At 48.2% G+C, this 20,333-nt stretch overlaps 1 protein-coding gene across 2 annotated transcripts in view; it reads left to right on the top strand.

Annotated features, from left to right (window-relative positions):
• Positions 1 to 13,645, top strand: part of RNF144B (ring finger protein 144B) — a 209,360-nt gene extending 195,715 nt beyond the window's left edge. For both annotated transcript variants that reach the window (XM_045295774.1, XM_004712469.2), the window contains exons 6-8: positions 2,607 to 2,751; positions 8,000 to 8,089; positions 9,306 to 13,645. In XM_045295774.1, coding sequence (XP_045151709.1) covers positions 2,607 to 2,751; positions 8,000 to 8,089; positions 9,306 to 9,446 — 376 coding nt within the window. In that variant the 3' untranslated portion in view covers positions 9,447 to 13,645. The remainder of the gene's footprint in view (positions 1 to 2,606; positions 2,752 to 7,999; positions 8,090 to 9,305) is intronic.
• The last annotated feature ends 6,688 nt before the right edge of the window (positions 13,646 to 20,333 follow it).

Genomic DNA, 20,333 nt, shown 5'->3' with positions numbered 1-20,333 from the left:
TCCAATTTTACTTAGGTAGAGAGGCACCATGCAGGACACACCGGTGTTTAGTAGGACATCTCAGCTGCTCAGCAGCGATGTGCTTCCTTGGCCTCATGTCCATCTGTATGGGGATGCCTTGGTTTTCGCCCTTGCAGACAGAACGTGGCAGAAATGATTTTCTGGTCTGACAAAATGGCCAAGCATGCGAGTATTAGAGGAGCCATCACAACAGAAACAACAGCCCTCCCATATAGAACAGCCTGAAATCCTTAGGTGACAAATGAAAAGAATGTATCTCAGACTACATTCTGCTCTGGAAAGAGGGGATCAAGGTTGAGATTTGTGGGGAGGCCCAGTTAGACCTGTACCTCTTTCTAGGCAGGGTTTTGCGGAAGCAGGAGGGCCCAGAGTGAGAGACCTTGGTGCTGGGCCCTGGCTTTGTCTGAAGCGTTGGCTGTTCTGCCTTAGCACGAATACAGATACCCGTGTTGCCTCCTGGGTGGTCTAATCCCCCAACAGGCTGAACGTGTGTAGAGCTTCCCTGGAGGAATATGGGTGTTCCCGGCTATGATGCCTTGCTGATCCTCAGACCAAACCAGCCAAGAGGGAAGAAGATCTTAAGCACATTGAAGCCATGTGGCCTCAAGGTCAGGCTTAAACCAGTGTCCCCACACGTGACTGTCACTGCAGTCAGGTGTCGGGATAGGAGAGGCAAGACCACCGCCCCAAAGAGAGGGGCTTGAGCTATGACCCTATGCAAATCACTTAGCCCTTAGAGTCTGTTTTCCCATCTGCGAAACATGAAGAGTGGGAGGGGATGAAAAGAGTAACTTCCCTACCACTGTATCAGCAGACCTGGTGGTGGAGGGGTCATGCATTGGGCTGCTAACCGCAAAGTCAGCCGTTAGGAACCACCAGCTGCTCCCTAAGAGAAAGGTGAGACTTTCTGCTCCTGTAAATGAGTTATAGTCTCGGAAATGCCCAGGAGCAGTTCTCCCCTGCCCTATAGGGTTGCTGTGAGTTTAGGGTCATTAGTGTTGTTTTACCACTGTGCGAGGTCATTGGCAGTATCAGCAACTGGGTGTGAACTTGATGTCTCTGTGCCCGGGTGGTGGGACTCATCAACAGTAGCTAAAGGACAGCCCAGTGCTGGGCTCACCTCTTGTCTCGCCTCTCCTTACCCTAACCCATCTTTGCTCTTGCCCTTGAGTCAAGGCCAACTCATAGTGGCCCAATCGGACAGGCTCGAACTGCCCCTGTGAGTTTCCGAGACTGGAACTCTCTACAGCACTAGAGCGTCCTTCCATCTCTCGCGGGAGAGCAACTGGCAGTTCCACGCTGCCGACCTTGCACTTAGCAGCCCAAGGGAAAACCGCTGCACCACCAGGGCTCCTTGTAACCTACCATATCCCCCTCTCCAATATGTTTCCCTTCCTATTTTCTGTGCCCCTTGAAAGCTGTGAGCAGTCTACTCAGTGCATGGTCAAGGTATTACAGTTCATGGGCTCAGTTGCCAACTGCAAGCTTGGAGGTCCAAGTCCACCCAGATGTGTCTCAGAAGAAAGGCTTGGCTATCGACTTCCCCCCAAATCAGCCACTGAAAAGTTTAGGGAGGCAGCCCTACTCCGATCCACATGGGGTTGCCCTGAGTCAAAAAAGGGATGCTGAAACCTAATGCCGGGGGCTTAAGTGGAGAAGAAATGTTTTGAGAATGATGAGGGCAATGAATGTACAAATGTGCTTTACACAATTGATGTATGTATGGATTGTGATAAGAGTTGTATGAGCCCCTAATAAAACGATTTAAAAAAAAAAGGACGCTGAAGGGAACTGGCTTGCCTCCTTTGGTCCGGCTGGGAGTCTGTGCTGGCCTAGACATCAGTGTAGAACAATATATATATATGTGTTTGTTCAGTAATATCAGACATGTCTCAAAAGCAGTTTTTCTCTCCACTTCCGAGTAGTGTGATAAACAGATGATTTGCTGAATTATCCCGGGCCTTCCTCTTTGGACAGTATAAGCTCTGTATGTGAATTGTTAATTTGCCAAAATCATGAGTTAAATCAGCTGCATAAAGTACAAGTTACCCAATTCCCTCAAAAACCAAAGGTAAATGGAGATTCTTGTTTTGAGTGACCTGAACCTTTAATGATCTATGTCTCCCCTACTGTGACCCTACCTTTTTGCCTTGGAAGCAAGTTAAGCTGGGACCACTAGGAATGGATGACCGGCCTGCCCTTTAGCTTCCCAGGACATTCACAGCATGGACTCTGGACTCTCTTCCTCAACTCCCAACTCATGGCCATCCAGTCGCCTTCCATTCACTGTGGCCTGCTGAACAGAGTAGAACTGACCTCTTGGGTTTCCGAGAGCTTAAAGTGTTATGGGAGTCAACAGCCACATGTCTCTTTCAAACCACTGACCTTGTGATTAGCAGCTCAGAGTGTTGCTGATGACAGCACCCGACGGCTGCTCTGCGACCTTCTAGAGGACTTTGATGAATTATGTCCTGACCACTTTTCTCACAGCACTGTGTCGTGAACGTCCTTGAGGTTCTTGCTTTTCTATTAGCCACCACTCCCGACCCCCCACCCTAACGATTTCTCCCGCATCTGGTTTCTAGGGCCCTCTTTGGGACGGGCACAGATGCCCCTATCAAGCAGTGCCCAGTGTGCCGGGTTTACATCGAACGCAACGAAGGCTGTGCCCAGATGATGTGCAAGAACTGCAAGCACACCTTCTGCTGGTACTGCCTGCAGAGCCTGGATGTAAGTCCCCGGGGAGAGGCTTCTGGGGGTGTGTGTGGGGGGTCTTCCCATTGGAAAACACCTATCTCCGATGGTCTTAGGAACCGAGACACCGCTCCTCGATCCGTTTCCAGATGGGTCCGCCCACATGCAGATACCCCCACATACGAGTCCCCGGCGTGAAGTTACCCATGCTACACCACGCTTCAAAACAAACTTTCATTTATTTGTCATTAGAAAGAAATATTTCACCGTATATAATTACATATTGTTTTTGTGTTCTATGACTGTGCTTAGTTATGTTCAATTTGTTACAATGAAAATACATCCTGCGTATCAGATATTTCCATGAAGATCCATAATAATAGCAAAATTATAGTTATGAAGTAGCAACGAAAATAATTTTATGGTTGGGGGTCACCACAGCATAAGGAACTGTATTAAAGGGTTGCGGCATTAGGGAGGTTGGGACCACTGCTCTAAAGGTTGCCTACATTCCTTGGCTTATTGTTCCTTCCTCCCTCTTAAGGCAGCAAAGTCTTCGCTCTGATCTTATTTTCTATCCTCACATTGCTCTCTGACCACTGCTGGGAGAGCCCTCTACTTCTAATGGCCCATGTAACTAGGCTGGGCCCACGTGGACAGTCCAGTTGAAGGTCTCCATCTCCGTTTCATCAACCACATCTGCTAAGCCTCCTTCCTCGGGTGACCAAAGTCCCCTGCCCGCTATTCAATTCTGACTCACAGTGACCCCATATGACAGGGTAGAACTATTCGTAAGGTTTCGGAAAGTATAACTCTTTACAGGGGCAGATAACCTCATCTTTCTCCTGCAGAATGACTGATGGGCCCAACACATAGCCCACTGCTCCTTTCATCCTGAGACTGAAAAACCAAGTTCACGGCGAATTTAACCAGCTCCTCATGACCCTATGAGACTGTAATTCTTTATGGGACTACAAAGCCTCATCTTTCTCCGACAGAGCGGCTGGTGCTTTGAACTGCTGACCTTGTGGTTAATAGCCTACCCACTGCTCCACCAGAGCTCCTTTCATCATGGGACCTAACACCGTAGCCACAGGTTCCAGCGATGAGAAGGCATTTTTCTGCTTACCACCGTTCATTTAGTGTCCTCTTTTTGAGTTGAAAAGAGATGATAAGCAAGTAAGTAGTGTTTCTTAGATGAGGTTCTAGTTTTCCTTCATTGGCACGACAGCAGCATTGCCACAGTCAATGTCCCCTTCCTAGATAGGGGGTCTGGCTTAATCGCATGTTCCTTCCTAATTCATGGGTGCACCTCTTCAAATTCAGGTGCAGGGGAGTGGCAACCTCAGCATCCACAGGTAGTGTGAACAGTTGGTAGGCAGCTCGGGCTTCATTCAACGCTGATTGTTTAAAGTCCAGGTGAGGCTACACTGCTTATAGAGGCTCCCCTCTTTTTGTTCGGGAGGTGCACACTGGACCTATGCAATATGCCCATGGCTGCGTGCGTCCCTGGGTGTGGTTGATTGACTCTCCTTTTCATTGCCTGGCTGGCTCCCATTCTCTGAGCCATCTGTGGAGTCTTTCATCTCATACCTGCTTCATGGGTACACACACTTTACATGGCTGCAGCGTGCCTGGCTTTTAACCGAACATGGGGTAACTCCTGAGAGTCACAGTCAGCTGCCTGCCGTCAGGGTTGGAGACGAGGCGTACATGCGATACCATGGATGCCAGGGGGTGACAGGAAGATCACATTGTGCTGACGCCACAGCTTAGCAGTTCAGGTGGAAATAACGTTTGTTTGTTCCTTTCTTAAAAAAAAAAAAAAGGACTGCATCATAACCCCTTGAATTATAGTTGTGTGCTATTCTGGACCTACCTTAATTCCAAATAAGGAGCCCTGGTGGTTATGAGTTTGGCTGCTAACCACAAGGTCAGTAGTTCAAGACCACGAGCCCTTCCTCTGGAAGATGAGGCTGTCTACTCCCGTAAAGAGTTACAGTCTCGGAAACATGCAGGACCGTTCTCCTCTGTCCTGCAGGGTCGCTAGGAATTGGAATCCACGTGAAGGCAGTGTGTTGGGATCATTCCAGATCACTGGAACCGGAATGAGCATTGCTGTAACCGCTCTGTTGTGCAGATGCTCACACTCTCTTTGGTTATTTTTTCAAACATCTGGTTTCACCCGCATGCTCCTTGGGTGGACAGACAGCAGCCTGGCCTTGAGGTTCCCTTCAGGAGGCAGCAGGGTCAGGCAGGAGACATGCGCAGATGTCCTCCTCCTCCGGCTGGAATGTGTTTGGAGCGTGGCCTGTGCCGGGGCTGGAGAGGACACAGTGCAGATGGGAACTGGCTGGATATGCAGACTTCAGTGTGGAAGCGTCCTGTTCGGGCCATTTTTGTGTCCACCCCCCTCACAAGCCAGTTTTCCCTGTGTTAGCCCAGGGCAGTTGGCATGTTGGAGACTGTGTTTTTCTCTAGACCAGTGTTCTCTATCAGATGGTGATGGTTATCTATGTTTATAGGAAAGTTTTCCAGCCTGGGGCCAGAGGCGGGAGGTGATTGTCCAAAGCCTTGGCTGTCACAGACACTAAACAGAGTGATTTGGGGCTTGCAGGCATGGCCTCCTGGCTTGATGCCCGTTCTTACAGTTTCCGAGGATGGGCCTTCTCATCTGCTTTGGGATCCTCAGATACCCTCGCATATCTCTCTAACTACTTACCTTTCCTCTCTCTTGTAGCTCTCTGTTCAACATACTCCTCACGCATTAAGATTTGCCTCCTTTAAAAAAGGAGAGGCTGTTCCCTCAACCTACATCGTTTCCTTGTGGCTGTGGAGCTGATTCCAAACTCTTGCCACCCTTGTATTATAGAGGGAAACTACCCCATAGGGATTTCAGTGACCCGTCAGTAGCAAATTGGCAGGCCCGTCCTCTGAGGCATCTCTCAGAGGGTTTGAACTGCCAACCTTTTGGTTAGTCGAGCAACGCCTAGCCATTTGGTCCACCCAGAAGCCTTAACATTTCCCTCTCTGCACCCTTCTATGACTCTCCTTTGGGAGCTAAGCTTCAAAATAGCACAGCCCCCTCTTGCTGTTGGTGTTACTCCCATGCCTGTATTTCTCAAACAACACACACTCATTGATTGCCACAGTCAGACCTTTTCTGTACTCCTTCCAAGGTTTCAGTGGTTTCTGCTTGGTAGGCTCCAATGGACGCTAGAGCCCTTATCTAAGATGACCTGTCTTCTACACATGGCAGCTTGAGCGCTCGACTCACCCTCACACCTGTGACACCTTCTATTCTGGTTTCCCGTCTTCTGGTCTGACCACTACTCACTTGCCTTCTCAGACTCTTCCTCTCCCCCTTAGATGTTGCTGCTCACCCTACACTCTTTCGACATGAGCAATCTACTCTACTTCTATGGGTCCTTCCCACCCCTGGTTCCCAAGTCTTCCTCACTCTAATGTACACCCCGCGACCCCCAACTCTAGCCTTATATTGTCAGCTGCCTTTTGAACATCCCTGCTTGGCTGCCTCAAGTGTCTCTCAAATCCCACATGTCCAAACCATGGTTGTCATCTTCCCAACCCATTCTGTTTCTCTGGGGACATTTCCCTGTTTCTGTCATCCCATTAGTTACCTTCCTACCCATCCCAGGACTGTGTTTTCCTTTATTGATAAAACACTGCTATTTTCCCTCCCCTGATGTACTCACATTACCCCCCCTTGACCCTCCCAATTCCAGACTGCATCTCCACTAGAGCTACCTCTCTAAAAGACATAGATCATTATACCAAGTGACATGAATCTGTCACCAGTCACAGAAGGGCAAATATTGTAAGGGCCCCTCATTAGCAAGTCAAGCAAAGGCTTCTCGCACTGAATATACGTTCTCTGAAGGTTAGCAAGGGCAGGAGCCAGGGAGAACCAAGAAATCGCTGCCTCGAGGGTAGAAAGCTGGGTAGTCAGCTGCTAACTTGCATGAAGGAGAAGGCAATGCACAATAAGAAGGATGGAGGCAGGAGAAGACACAGGAAGGTTTGCAAGAGTTGAAGGCAACAGAGGCAACTACTGTTATATACATAATCCTGTAATAGTGGTATTCTATGAGTAGATGCATGGATAGGCACACAGGTTGCATAAGTCGGAGAGTGTGGGAGTCTACTCATGAATATTTCCAGACTTATCGGGGCATTTGCACGCGTACCTTTACTTTTGCTGCAAAGATTTGCATGTGTGCATTTACTTTTGCTGAGTGTAGTTGCAGACAAGTCAGCTATGAAGACATCTTCAGCAACCACACTCCTTGAGGAAGAGTGGCTAGGCCTGGCGGCTCAGGGCTGTGGTCTCGGGGGCACTGCAAGTACAGCCAGCATTGCCGACTGAAACGGTTCTACAGTCGTTTAGGCGAGTACTGACCGAGGTCTTCAAAGCTCCTGAGCGGCCATCTGATCTCTCTCCATGCAGAGGTGCAACCAGTGACCTTTCTCCATGCAGAGGGCAGAAGAGTGCTGAAAATGGAAAGGCACAGGGCAACAATCAGTCCAGTGATCTAAGGGGCCACACAAACATCGGTTTCCACAGTCTGTGACCAGCAGAACTACATGGTGCCCGGCTAATACTGCCAACTGCCTTGAAAAAAAGTCACATTAGAAGGCCCTGGACAGAGCAAGAGAAAAATGTGTGTGTGGGGAAACACTCAAAATCCTAAAAGAGCATGTTGCCCCCCACCCCCGTCCCCCAAGATTATATATGGCCCTTAGTTCACCCTTTGCGGCTAGAGCTGAACTCACTCGTGTTAGAGTAGCCAACTGTCCAGGTCCAAAGGGTACCCTTTACCAAAAGTAAAGTCCAGAGGGTTAGGACAGAAAGGCAAGGAAACAGGAGACTCATGTAGCAAGTGGACTAAGTGAGGGAGCCCTGACGGGATTGCTTAAGGGCTGAATTGAAACAAAATGGGTACATAGTGTTGCATGTAAAACCTGCCGTCTGCTCGGTAAACCGCCACCGGATTCACAATAGAAAGCTTAAGGAAAGGGCTAGACCAGGTCTCTGGGCACTCTTTTTTAGGGTCACCCTAGCATCTCATTTACTGCTTCCATGTCTGCTTTCACTTGGTGATTTCCAGGACGACCGAGTTACATGTGGAACGACCGAGTTACATATGGAACGCTACAGGCTCGGGCTTCCCAGAAGAAGTCCACAGTCAGCCCAGGGGCTCAGGTTCCCCTTCTGACTCCCCAACTGCACGTCTCCTGAAACCTCTTTTTTTTTTTTTGGCAGAATGACATTTTCCTCAGACATTACGACAAAGGACCGTGCAGGAACAAACTGGGCCACTCCCGAGCATCAGTCATGTGGAACCGAACACAGGTACCCTGGACCCCAGGGGAGGTGGGGCGAACCAGACTTCCAGAGGCCTCCTGTGTCGGGGAAAAAACGGACACCAGGATTGAGTTTTTCTTTTTTTTCTAAATGCAGAGCATTTACTCGCCCTCACATGTGAAACTCTAATACGCCAACTTTGTGATTAGTTTTGACCACTGATGGTTGATTGTTCCCGTGTCCGCTAAATACTGTGTGTGTTATCTGCAGTAATTTTACACCTGTCCATTCAGCAGGACTCAGTATCGTATGTGAGAGGCTTATGTTTTCATCTTGGAGGGAGGGGAAGAGCCTACCCCTCCATCCCAGTCTCTAAGGTTCTGGGGAGTTAGGGAACAGGACAGGAGAGACATGATGGAGCATCTTCCTGAGATTAGCTGTCCCCTGATGTACAAGCGGGGTGCAGAGGCGCCAGCGTAGCTTAAACACTAAGCAGTGACCGGCAGAGTGGAGGCAGACTTTCTCTCCTCCTGTGCCGAAACCATGGACAGCCTTCACAAGCCCTTCAAGGAGTATGGCGATGAAAGGTGGTGTTCTCGAAGCCTCTGAACGCTTTCTGGCTTGGAGTCCTCTGCCCGTGCACCGATGTGGCAGGTTCACCGAGAGTCGTGGTTTATTTTTAGCAGTGTTTCATATGTATTAGAGGCTATGCAGTCATCCTCCTTCTGAGAGGGCTGGTCTGAATCCCCTAGGAATCGTCATTAGCATCCCAGAGTTCACTGCAAAAGTCCCGAGTCCAGAGAGAACCCACCGCAGCAGGTGATGATTGTACGTGGGCTTGGCCTTCCAGAAGAAATCAGCAAGCGAACTTGGTTTCCTCTTCTGGCCCTTCTGAGAACGGGCTGACAGGTTGCAGCACAGCACCTTTTCCATGCCCAGGTAGAGCCTGGTGAAGTGGCACACATGGCACACTGGCCAAGCACTCAGCTGCTAACCAAAGGTTGGCCGTTTGAAATCATCCAGAGACCCTAAGAGAGAAAACCCTGAGGGGTCTGCTGCTTTAAAGACGAAACCCAAACCTAAGCAGACTCACGGCCATGGAGTCCACGCTGACTCCTCGCGGTTTCCCTGCTCTGCTCCAGAGGGCCGGCATGAGTCCAGCGGCCGCGTAGCACAGCACCACACTGTGGTAGAATGAGTGTGAGGGTGCACGTGAGATGAGAAGGCTTCGCTGTTGAAATCTGTTTTCCTTCTGAATTTCCAGGTGGTGGGCATTCTTGTGGGATTGGGCATCATTGCCTTGGTGACCTCCCCCTTGCTACTCCTGGCCTCGCCGTGCATCGTCTGCTGTGTCTGCAAATCATGCCGGGGCAAGAAGAGAAAGCATGACCCGTCCACAACCTAAAGCCCTGGGCTCCTGCTCGCGTGCCATGGATATCTGGGTTCTGGAGACCGCACAGCGATGAAGACCCACCTAGTGAACTTGCCTCCTGCTCTTTGCCAACCTTTGGAAGTGCCTCTTGTGTCCAGACTTGAAACTTGCTTGCCAGCCTTCAGCATCAGACAGGGCCAAGCCCAGGGAGTGCGTGTTGCTGTGGAAAGAGAACCCATTTCTCCAACCCAGGCTGTGTCCAGGGAGCTTGGCTGGAAACTTTGGGAATACTTGGGGTGGGGGTGGGTAGCTAGGACATCATTATTTTTATCATCCAAAGGATCCCACTGGACTCTCGGACCTCCAGCCAAATCCAAGGAGCATAAATGGACACTCAGTATAATAATAAATATGTTGTCACCGTTGGCAATGCACGTGGTCACGGAGAAGTGGGTGTCTTCTCTGTGTTGATTTGAACACCATAGAAACCTGGAGGCGGGGTGCAGGGGGAGAGCTCCATGTGGGAGAAGGATAAGACTGCTGAAGGGACGGTTCTCATAGGAGCCATCAAGCAGGCTGCTTATCTCAGGAGTTGAGGAGGGGTTCTTCCTGTGGGGGCTAGTTTGGTGTGCTTTCCCCAGCATTCCCACCGAGACCCGGCAGAAACACAGTAGATTTCTCCTTGTGTGATCTCAGCTTCCACGAAGAAGACACGGCTGTACTAAGAAAGTTGTCCCTTCCCAGGAGAAGGGTTGCTACATGGAGAATAGCAATAAAGTCTGATTCAGCATCCCTACCTACAAGGATAACTTTCCTAAGAGGATAAGCTGTTCTCTGACAGCCAGGAGCTAGACAGTTGCCTTATGTTACGTGTGGTTTAGGATAGGAGAGGTTCACAAGCTTCACAAGAGATAACGGAGACCTCTCCAACAGCTCTGCCCAACAGATTTCCAATTGGATCCAAAAATATGCACCAGGAACAAATATTCAAGTCCATATACACATCTAGGAGCCATATCATTTGCAGCGTACCCAGGTTTCTATCCATTGGGAACGCATGGGTATAGCCAGTAGCACACAGTCTGTGTTTATGGAAAAGCCATTCTCTCCTCCTGTGACTGAGATGGTGTATTATAAGTCAGCCTAGATATCTGTTGCATATTATATATGTGAACTTTGATTCTGAGTTAATAACTTATCCAAGGCTATCTAGCAACTCATAAGCATAACTTTTAAAACAGGTGTCCCAGCACACCAACTTTATTGTTTTGTGAAAGCAAATGAACAAACATAATCTAGTGATTACAGATTTTCAAACCATTCACCGTGGTGGTATGCTGGGCATCATTTCATATTGCACTTTCGCCCAGTGGCAGGGAAATCAGAGTAATTTCAGTCCATCCAAGGCACTGACGAAGCAGCTAGAAAAAGTGAGTAACAGATACAACGTTAAGAGCTTTCTAGGTCCTAAAGAGCACAGATTTCTACATTGCCTCACTCTGGTTTGTTTTGCCTTTAGCATGAGTCCACTTCTTAATAAACGGGTTTCATGAAAGGGTAGCCAAGCACTCTCCCCAGCAGTAGGATTCAGCCGTGTAGGATGGTGCTTTGTGCCACTGTCCCACTCCGTGCTGGCGGAGAGTAGGGCCGCGGCAGGAACTGTCAAGGGCTGTGATGCTTCTTGAGGTACCTGGGTAACTAGTGTGTTAAATTGCTGCTATCTCACACCTGCTATGAAAGAATGATGTTCTGCTTATGTAATGGAATGTATACTGAGTGTGGGGGTTGGGGTGGGGTGCGTATTTAAAGACCTTTAATCCACATGTATATATTTGCTAAGTGTATCATACATCTATTGGTCATGTCCATTTTATTTCCAGCTTGTCTAGAACATGGAGGAGAACACTTGGGCAAACTTCGAATGGTAACCAACCAGAAACCCTTGTAATCATTTGTTAGAAATCCCTCCATAATCAGAGTCTTTGTTTTTGAGCACTATTTCAGGAAAGAAATTGGGGGAAAAGTAATCCACTTCCATCAGTGTCTTTCATGTTAAGCACAAATGTTGTAAATGCACATATTCTTGAGTATAGCCAAGTTACTCTTTCGTTCACATAGCCTACTGCCTCATATGGGTGAAAGGGCATGGATCACTGCTCAGGGGCTCACAGAAACTCAGCTGAATTGAACTTGTGTCACAAGAAAGCCAGTGTTGGCAATGTTCTCCATTATTAGACTCTCCAAGCATGGTTCTCACAGAGACCAAAGGACACATCAGGCGACTCTGCTACACAAGACCTCTGTAAAGTGTTGGACAAGCAAGGATGTTACTTTGAGGACAAAGGTGCCCCTGACCCACACCACAGTGTTTTTTATCGCTTCCTGTGCATTGAAAGTTGAACATGGAGTAAAGAAGATAGACGGATTTGACTTTTGGTGCTGGCAAAGAATACTGAAGGTGCCGTGTTCTGCCAAAAGAACAGGCGTCTATCTTGGATGAAGTGCATCCAGAACGCTCCTCAGAGGATGGCGAGGTCTTGTCTCACATACCTCGGACATGTTATCGGGAGAGACCAGTCCCTGAAGAAGGGCATCATACTTGGTAAAGTAGAGGGGCAGCAAATAAGAGGAGGGGCCTGTGTAAGACGGAATGACACGGTGGCTGTAGCAGTGGGCGTGGGCGTAGGAACAATGATGAAGATGCTGCAGGACAGGGCAGTGTTTCGTTGCATTGCACTCAGATCGTTCAGCATTGGAACCGACTGGACAGCCCCTACCAACAGGAAGCTCAGTCCCACAGAGGGCCTTTAAACGGGCTGATGTCGTCACCTCGCCTCGTCCTGGTCTCAGCCGGAGAACTTCTGAACGTGGAGTCAGGGTGGAGGAACAGACCAATTTCCTTAGCGAAACAGAAGGAATGGATCTCATTGATTTGCTATAACAGAACCAGCTCCATTCTGGGGGAGGAGGGAGGGTTATTTGCCAAATGGGTTTTAAATAGCTCAATTTTAACCTTTAAAAATGTTGAAAAGTGCCTAGAGGCGGGGTTGGGGGTGGAGGGAGAAGTGCCACTGTTTAAAAATAGTCCAATGCATCGGTCCCTGTGAGACTGTCAGGATCAAGAGCCACCAGTTGGTAAGTTGCACCAGAACCTCTCTGGTGTGTCAAAGGGCAAGACCCAAGCTGGTATCGAGGCTGTTTGCAAGGAGAGAGCTGACAGCGTTGGTAACAGCGGTCGATCCTTTCACTTTGGATAACGCTGGGGACGAATCTAACCGCCTCCTTCCTCTGTCGGCTTCGTCCTTCCCTTAGTGCTCTGCTTTGTGCACCAGGAAGAAATCGCCATCTGGACAATAATGCCTCAAGGTTGTGGCCAAAGTGTGTTTTGTGTGTGGAGTGATCTAAAGCACAAAACAAGAAAGCCAACCAGCTGCCAAGGGGCAGATTGTAACTCATGGCAACTGACTTGTGCTCTGTAAGGTTGGAGAGTGAGACAGTCGATTTGAAATAGAAATGAAAAACCCTTCAACACATCATAAGCGGGATGGAATACCCCACCATCCAGAAACCCTATGGACAGTAATGGCATAAGGCCTAGTTGTTCATCCCTATCCCCAGATCTTCCTTTGAGTAGGTAGGGAGGTGAGAAGGAATGCTTCTCTGGGGGCATCTTTTAGCATCTTAGGCATCCTACTTCTGCATGCCATGAATGTTTGTTCTGGACTTTAAAAATCTGTATTTTGAAAGAGGCCATTGAAAACCAAATATGTCACAGTGCGAATTTTGTTGTAGCCTGCCTTGCGAGGATTTTACCTCTCCTGTTTGAAAAATCCACATGTTTATTTGTATGCGAATCACCGTTTCCTGTGGATCCTGGCTCTTCTCTTAAAGACTGTTCAGAGTCTAAACATGTAATTCCTTTAGCCTTTCCTCCACGAAGCTTCTGAAAGACTGCTCTGTCTGTGGACGAGTGGATGCCTTCCTGGATTTGGGCTTCTGTAGAAGTGTGTAAGTTGAAAGACAGTTTCAGCAATGCCTTAGAGGAGTGACATCTTATAAAGTGCTCACAATCGATAACTCTGGACTATGACATCTCATATTGACTTATGATTTGGAAAGTTTGGGCGTGTATTTGAGAAATAGTGGTTGTATTGATTTTTTCCCCTTCTGGTTCTTTGGGAGGAAACAAGCTGTTTGTAACCTCTCTAGCCCCAATAAATGTGGAGCAGGAATCAAGTGTGTGGATCTTTGTTGCGCTGCACGTGTTTCTAGATGCACTCCATTGGAATTCAGTTTTGTCTTTTACCCGGAGAAAGAATATGTCTCTGTTCAGAGACAACCCTGGAGAATTTACTAGAAGCTCCTAAGAGGGAGAGCCATGGCTAGTGAAATGGGGATTTTTGTTTCTTCCCTGAGTCCATATGTTCAGGAGTCTTTTACGTGTTTCTGAGGGTGTGAGGCATCTGGGAATTCCCATCCAAGCCTATTTTGTTCCCAATAGATGCCATCAGGTGCAAGGGATTCTGGGGAATTCCGTCTCCATGGTGGCACCAGTTTTGGGTCTCTGAGACAGTATCTGTGAAAAATCGCTTTAAGCTCCCATTACAAGAGGGCAGGCTCGTGTCTAGGAGTGTCTCTGAGCCTTCGTCCCCTTCAGTTTTGAGGCAAGAGGACCGCTCTTGCCTCTGCCTTTGGCGTTGCTCTTTCTATTTTTACTCTCTCGCCCCATTTCAGAACCCACCAGAACACTGTTAAGCTCTTGGTTCAGAATGTACAAAAATCACCTGACTCTGCAATACCACCAATAGAAATAACTCTTGTCACCAAAATGGGGCAATTACAGTCCCTTCATTTGGAGGCCTTATCCTTGTAGGTATGACAGTCTGTACTGACTGCACACAGTTATTTATTATTGTTGCAGAGGAAAACCAATCTCGGACCTCTTTAATAAATGCTGCCAGGCATCCACTCATCTCTCTGAAAATTACGCCCAGGACCATCTACCCTCTAAGGTCACTTCTAACCTTCCACAAGTCTGTGCTTCCTTGTTGGGACTTTTAAAGCAAGATTGTATACGAGAGTGTTAATTTAAGACCATTTCCATTTCATTAGTATTCAAGGCAGAACTGTGGCTAAACTTGAGTGCCAGAGGTTGATTAGGAACTTGAGCCTGGTTGCTGCATAAAAACTTACTGATGCTGTTCTATTGAATGTTCATGGGAAAATGAAGAGATAATGGAATATTTTCACAAAATGATTGAAGCCCCCTCATATACTATTCATATGTTACCTGAATACCAAGATTTAGAATGGGCTTGTAATTCTAATTTCTTTTCCTGCTCATCGAAATCAGATGATTTTAAAAACATTCCTGATAGGTTATGATTTCCTTCAGTTCTTATCCTCTCTTTAAGTGCCAACATTTGCTCCTGTTTAAAGGATGCTCATTGTGTGAGACCTTGAATTTGCATTCCCAAGGAAGTATTGAATGAGCCATTTTATACATCACTGATTTTAATCAATGTCCTAAATGGGCCAACTTATTTTAATCTAAGTTCTGAACCTAGTAGGTTTGGAAGAAAATTATAATTAGGCTTTTTGGGAATTCAATTATTTTCCTTTGTTAGAAAAGAAACTGTGTGTGTGTGTGTGTGTGTGTGTGTGTGTAAACCCTAAAGATAGCGTCCAATTCCATACTTCTAAGGAAAAGATATACTTGTTTCTTCAAAATAATTTATTAAAAGCACTGACAGTATCTTTCATTCGTCTATTTTGGCATTTGCTTTTTAAAGAACCTTCAAGAAGCATCCTGTGGGGCAAGTGGAGCAGATAGTACATCCTTTTCATAGAGAGAGAAAGCAGAGGTTTCTGGGTAAGTGTCTTCCCAAGGGTCACACAGTTAATGATTGACAGGCAGAAAAGGCATGCAAAACTGACAGCACTGCTATGCTCCTCCCTCAGTGATTTTGAGCCTTTCTTCACCCCCAAATCGATAGCCCCAAGAGAATACATCCTTTGTTATCTACATCAGCGGAGGTAGAGCTAAAAGAACTGTCTACTATTGCAAAGTAATCCACTCAGAGCCTGGGCTTTGTATCTGATTGTCTGCCGAGGCTGGTGGGCATACGTTAGCTGAGCCCAGCCTCTGCCTAGAGGTCAGCTGCAGGAGGAGGGCAGGAGACGAGGGTGATCCACTAGAGCAATAATAGAATGCTGTGTAGCCCACTTGCTAATATCGGAACCAGAATTACAGCTGAATCCTCGTACTTCCTCCACCTGCCAAAGTGCTTGCCTCTTCCCCAGAAATGCAAAGGACCTCATCGTCACAGTGTCCTTCCAAAAGCAAGATGCAGAGATTGCTAACCCAGTTCCAGACCCGCCCTGTGAACATTCCCCATCTGTCCTCTACTTTCTGGAATGTATATGTGTATATGTTCACTGCCATCGAGTCAATGCTGATCCATAGCAACCCCCTGTGGGTTTCTCAGACTAACTTTATGGGAATAGAAAGTCCAATCTTTTTCCTCAGCAGCTTGCTGGTGATTTTGAACTGGCCACCATGCAGATCACAGCCCAACGCGTGACCACTACACCACCAGAGCTCATCATGAAATCAACTGTGAACGACAGAACAAACCCATTGCTGTCAAACTGATTCCAGCCCAGGGCAACCCCACGTGTTACTTGGTCAAGCTGTTACATAGGCTGTAATTCCAGAAACATTGCCCGGCTGTTTTTTTATGGCACTACTGGGTAGGTTGGAACTGCCAACCCCTCAGTTAAGAGTTGAAAGTCTACTTAATTTTTCTTTTAGTCAGGGTCTCTAAGTCATTCATAGCCTGTTTCAAAGGTGGGTGGGCATGCAGGGGGAGTCAAACTCACTGCCATTGAGCCAATTCTGCATCATAGCAATTTTATGAGGCAGAGTAGAACTGCCTTCATGGGTTTCTGAGGCGGGAAATCCTTACAGGAGCAGAATGCCTCATCTTTCTCCTGCGATGCACCTGGTGGATTTGAACAGCTAGCCTTGTGGTTAGCAGCCCAATCCATACCCCACGACACCAAAGGGTCTCTAGATGTACCCGTGCAGCACTCAGCCTCCCTTCAACTTTTGGATGTGTTGAAGCTGGAATGCAAGTCTTTGGCAAGAAACAGATGGAGCTCGACATTTTGTTTTATAGTCCTTCCACAACCTGGCCGGATTCCAGAGGGCTGGTTGGCTTGGGGGTGGGGGGAGGTGGGTGAATGATTAACATGAATATTATTGACCGCCTTCACATCACATGAACACTACATTTTTTTCTTGAGGGGCCTTGGGAGACTTCTGATGATCAGCCAGCCTGGGTTTGTTCTGTGACCCGTTTGTTTAACTGAAAGCAAACAAGCCCAGGAATGCCCACGGCACTGGGCGAGCTGTGTCATGGCTTCCAGCCCGACCCTGGGACTTTGGCACCACGAGGGCACATGAACGGGGTGTTGGGAAGTGGTTGGCCAGGCTGATTCCTCACTCCCACCCTCGAGTCCCAGATGCACAACAAACGTGCAGCCTTTTGACCCTGTCCTCTGCCAAACCGGGGTAGCTGGGTGATGCGGGGATGTAGGTGAGCCTTTCAGTAAGCTCGCCCCCACTCCAGGCCACAGCCCATTGGCTGGTGGTGTCATTAGAGAGTCATTTCAGCCCCGTCTTGCTTCTGGCTTAGGAGAATCGGGTGAGGTTAGGGGTGTGAAAGGGCTTATGGGTGGTGTAGGTTAGGAGGTGGATGGAGAGGAAACAGGTAAGCTCTGTGTGCGTGTCAATGTGGATGTGGGTGTTGGCGTCTCAGCTAGACACTCTTCCAAAGGCAGAAAAGGAAACGTTAGGGAACAGGGGGCACTGACACACGCATCCAGAGCATGTGTACGGCTCCGGGGTACAGGGACTGTCTTTGAGGCTCCTGGATCATCGAGATCCCCTCAGCGTCGCTCTTCCACAGACGTGGCGGAATGAAACGCTCCAGGGTCCTCCATCAGCCGCGTCTTCCCACGCAGAGTACACCAGTGTTGGGCTGGGGAGGGGGAGCGTGGAGCGATAAATGTAAAAAAAAAAAATGTGTAAATATAATGAGTTTTAAGGGGAAGCTTGGATTTGCATAATGTCTGATTTTCATGTGACACTCGAACTCACTGCCATCGAGTTGACACCAACTCGGAGTGACCCTATAGGACAGGGTAGAGCTGCCCTCGAGGGCTTCTGAGACTATAGCTCTCTATGGGAGTAGAAAGTCCTGTCTTTCTCCCACAGAGTGGTTGATGGTTTTGAACTGGTAACCATGCAGTTCGCACACCAGCGCATAACCACCAAGCCATCAGGGCTCCTGGAAGGTAAGTATTCACATGTTCCTCCCTCCTTCCTCAGGAGTTAGGTCACCTGGCATACAGTCATAGACTAAATGGCAAAGCTAGAACATGAACCCACGTCTTTTATAAACCTGGATCTTGTTATAATTTTTTTAAGGGGAAGAAACTACACAAATTTATTATCTTGCTGTCACTGGCAACTAGAGAGGAGCCCTGGTGGCGTAGCGGCTACAGGTTGGGCTGCTAACTGCAAGGTCAGCAGATCGAAACCACCAGCTGTTCCAAGCACAAAAGATGAGGCTTTCTACTCTCATCAGTTACAGTTACAGTCTCAGAAACGCACAGGGCAGTTCTGCCCTGGGCTGTAGGGTTGTGAAGAGTCACAATCGACTTGGTGGCAGTGAGGTAGGTTTCGGAGTTTGGAGATTAGAGGTCTGGCACGGCGAAGCTGACTTCTCTGCTTGAGGTCTCGCGGGATTGAAAATCAAGGAATCATCTTAGGCTGAAGTTTTCCTCTGGGGCTTAGAGACCTCTTCTACAGGCCAGCATCTGTTAGACACATTCATTTCCTTCTCAACCCTCCCATGTGGCCCCTTCTAGATTTGAGCCCTCCGGGTCCTCGCCTAATCCTTGTCGGATTCTGACCTCCTTGATTTTGTCTATCAAACAATGTATTGTGTTGGGACAATCTGTAAAAATCTCAAGTGCTCAAAAACAAATATCTCACCTGGAAGACTGAGGCTCGCCTGGTTCAAGCCATGGAACCTCCAATGGCCCCCTGGGCCCATGAGAGCTGGACAGTAAATAAGGGAAACCGAGGAACAGCTGATGCCTTTGAATCACGTGCTGGCGAAGAATACTGACCATGCCACGGGCTGTCGGCCGAAGCACGGCATCTGCCTTGGAGGCAGCATGGTGAGTGTCAATGCCCCTGGGACGTGTGCTCCGGAGTGCCCAGCCCCTGGGAAGGACATCATGCTTGGCAGTGAGCAAGAGGACGACCTCAGGGAGGTAGATGGACCCAGTGGCTGCACCAGAGGGTCAAGCATTGCAGCAGTAGGAAGAGGGCAGAGCATGGGCAAGGGTTTCCTTTGGTTGCGCAGGGCTTGCTGTGAGTGGAGACAGACTCACAATTCTGACCTCCATTATTTAAAAAAAAAAGTCTTAAGTGGCCGTGGGACTATGTTTACGTTTATAGCTTTCCCAAGGAAATTTGACTTTTGGCTCTTCTGGCTGCCGTGAAGACAAATCGTTTGCATATGTGAGAGACTCCATGGAAAGGAATCACATGCTCCGAGAAGAGTTTATAGCAATATCTAGTTTCCTACAAGGGAACTGGTGATTAAATTTACAATGGAGCTTGATAATGGCCCAGACCTTAGCCGCTGGGCTCCGGAGGGGGGCCTGTCTTTTTCTTGAGACTTGTTCCTGATGTTCTGGGAGAGTCCTCTTTGTCTTTACTTGGTAAGGAACGCTGCTGGCAGAGCAGGTTACATATTGGGTTTCTAACCACAAGGTCAAGGTCGGCAGTTAAAACCCAGCAGCCACTCTGTAAGAGAAAGGAAGGGTTTCTCTTTCTGATGGACAACCTTGGAAGCCCACAGGGCCGGTTCCACTCTGTCCTTAGGGTCTCAAGGAGTTGGAATGAATTCAATGGCAGTGAGTGGCTTTGTATTTGTTGAGATAAAATTCCCCCAATGGACACAGACACAAACCTGCAAACCCTCCTTCAAAAGAACGGTGTGTTGGATTCAGGAAGGACGACTCCTGTGAAGAGCTGGTTGAAGGGCAGATGGGTGTTTGCACTGAAGCCAGGGCAACAAGGCTGGTGGGCCTGCAGGAAGCAGTTGCTGCACTGACAAGGAGACCGGCTTCCCTTCCCCGTCTTGTTCCCTTGCAGAGACCCACTGAGCGTTTTAGCTCTTTAACACCAGAATGACCTTCCTTCCAGCCCCACCTGGGAGCCTGAAGGGAATTGTGGCAAGGAGCTGAAGGGCGGAGGAAGCCGTGGGAGCCCTTCGAGGTGCTTACGACGTTGCACACGCAACAACTTCTCCGTTTCTTTCGCTTTCTCGTCTGGAAAATTAGGAAGTGATTGTTTTATAGGTTCAGTCCTAATCCAATGTTTTGGTGAATGAAGTGAAAAAGTTCTCACGAGCTGCATGAGCTCCAAACGTATAAAAGTAGTGATCCGACAAGGGATTCTTATTAGAAACCACCACCACGTCAAGTCCGTTCCGACTCGTAATCACCCCACGTGTGAGGGAGCAGACCTGCTGCGCTCACGGTCTCAGTGCTGTGTTCTCAGGAAGTAGATCGCTAGGTCTTTCCATTTTATTTAAGATCGTTTGTTGATCAGGCGTATTTACCAATTTACAAAGCAGCCCCTGGCCTCCACGGTTTGTCTGCAGGTCTTGGTGGTTCAAGGATCTACAACTAAATCTGCATGAGGGGTTTTTAGGGACACGTTTACTCTGATATACGTACTAAGAAAAATATTTGGGACTTCAGGATCCTTTTTTGGGAGCACATTATGGCCTACTCAACATCCTTGATGGTGCTGTGGGTTAAGAATTGGGCTGC

This window comes from Echinops telfairi, unplaced genomic scaffold (genome assembly GCF_000313985.2).
Source record: "Echinops telfairi isolate 266 unplaced genomic scaffold, ASM31398v2 ScPeMD7_5868;HRSCAF=6743_0, whole genome shotgun sequence".
In the NCBI taxonomy this organism is placed as follows: Eukaryota; Metazoa; Chordata; class Mammalia; order Afrosoricida; family Tenrecidae; genus Echinops; species Echinops telfairi.
The sequence above is the reverse complement of the archived record's forward strand: the minus strand, read 5'-3'. Positions and strand labels throughout refer to the sequence as shown.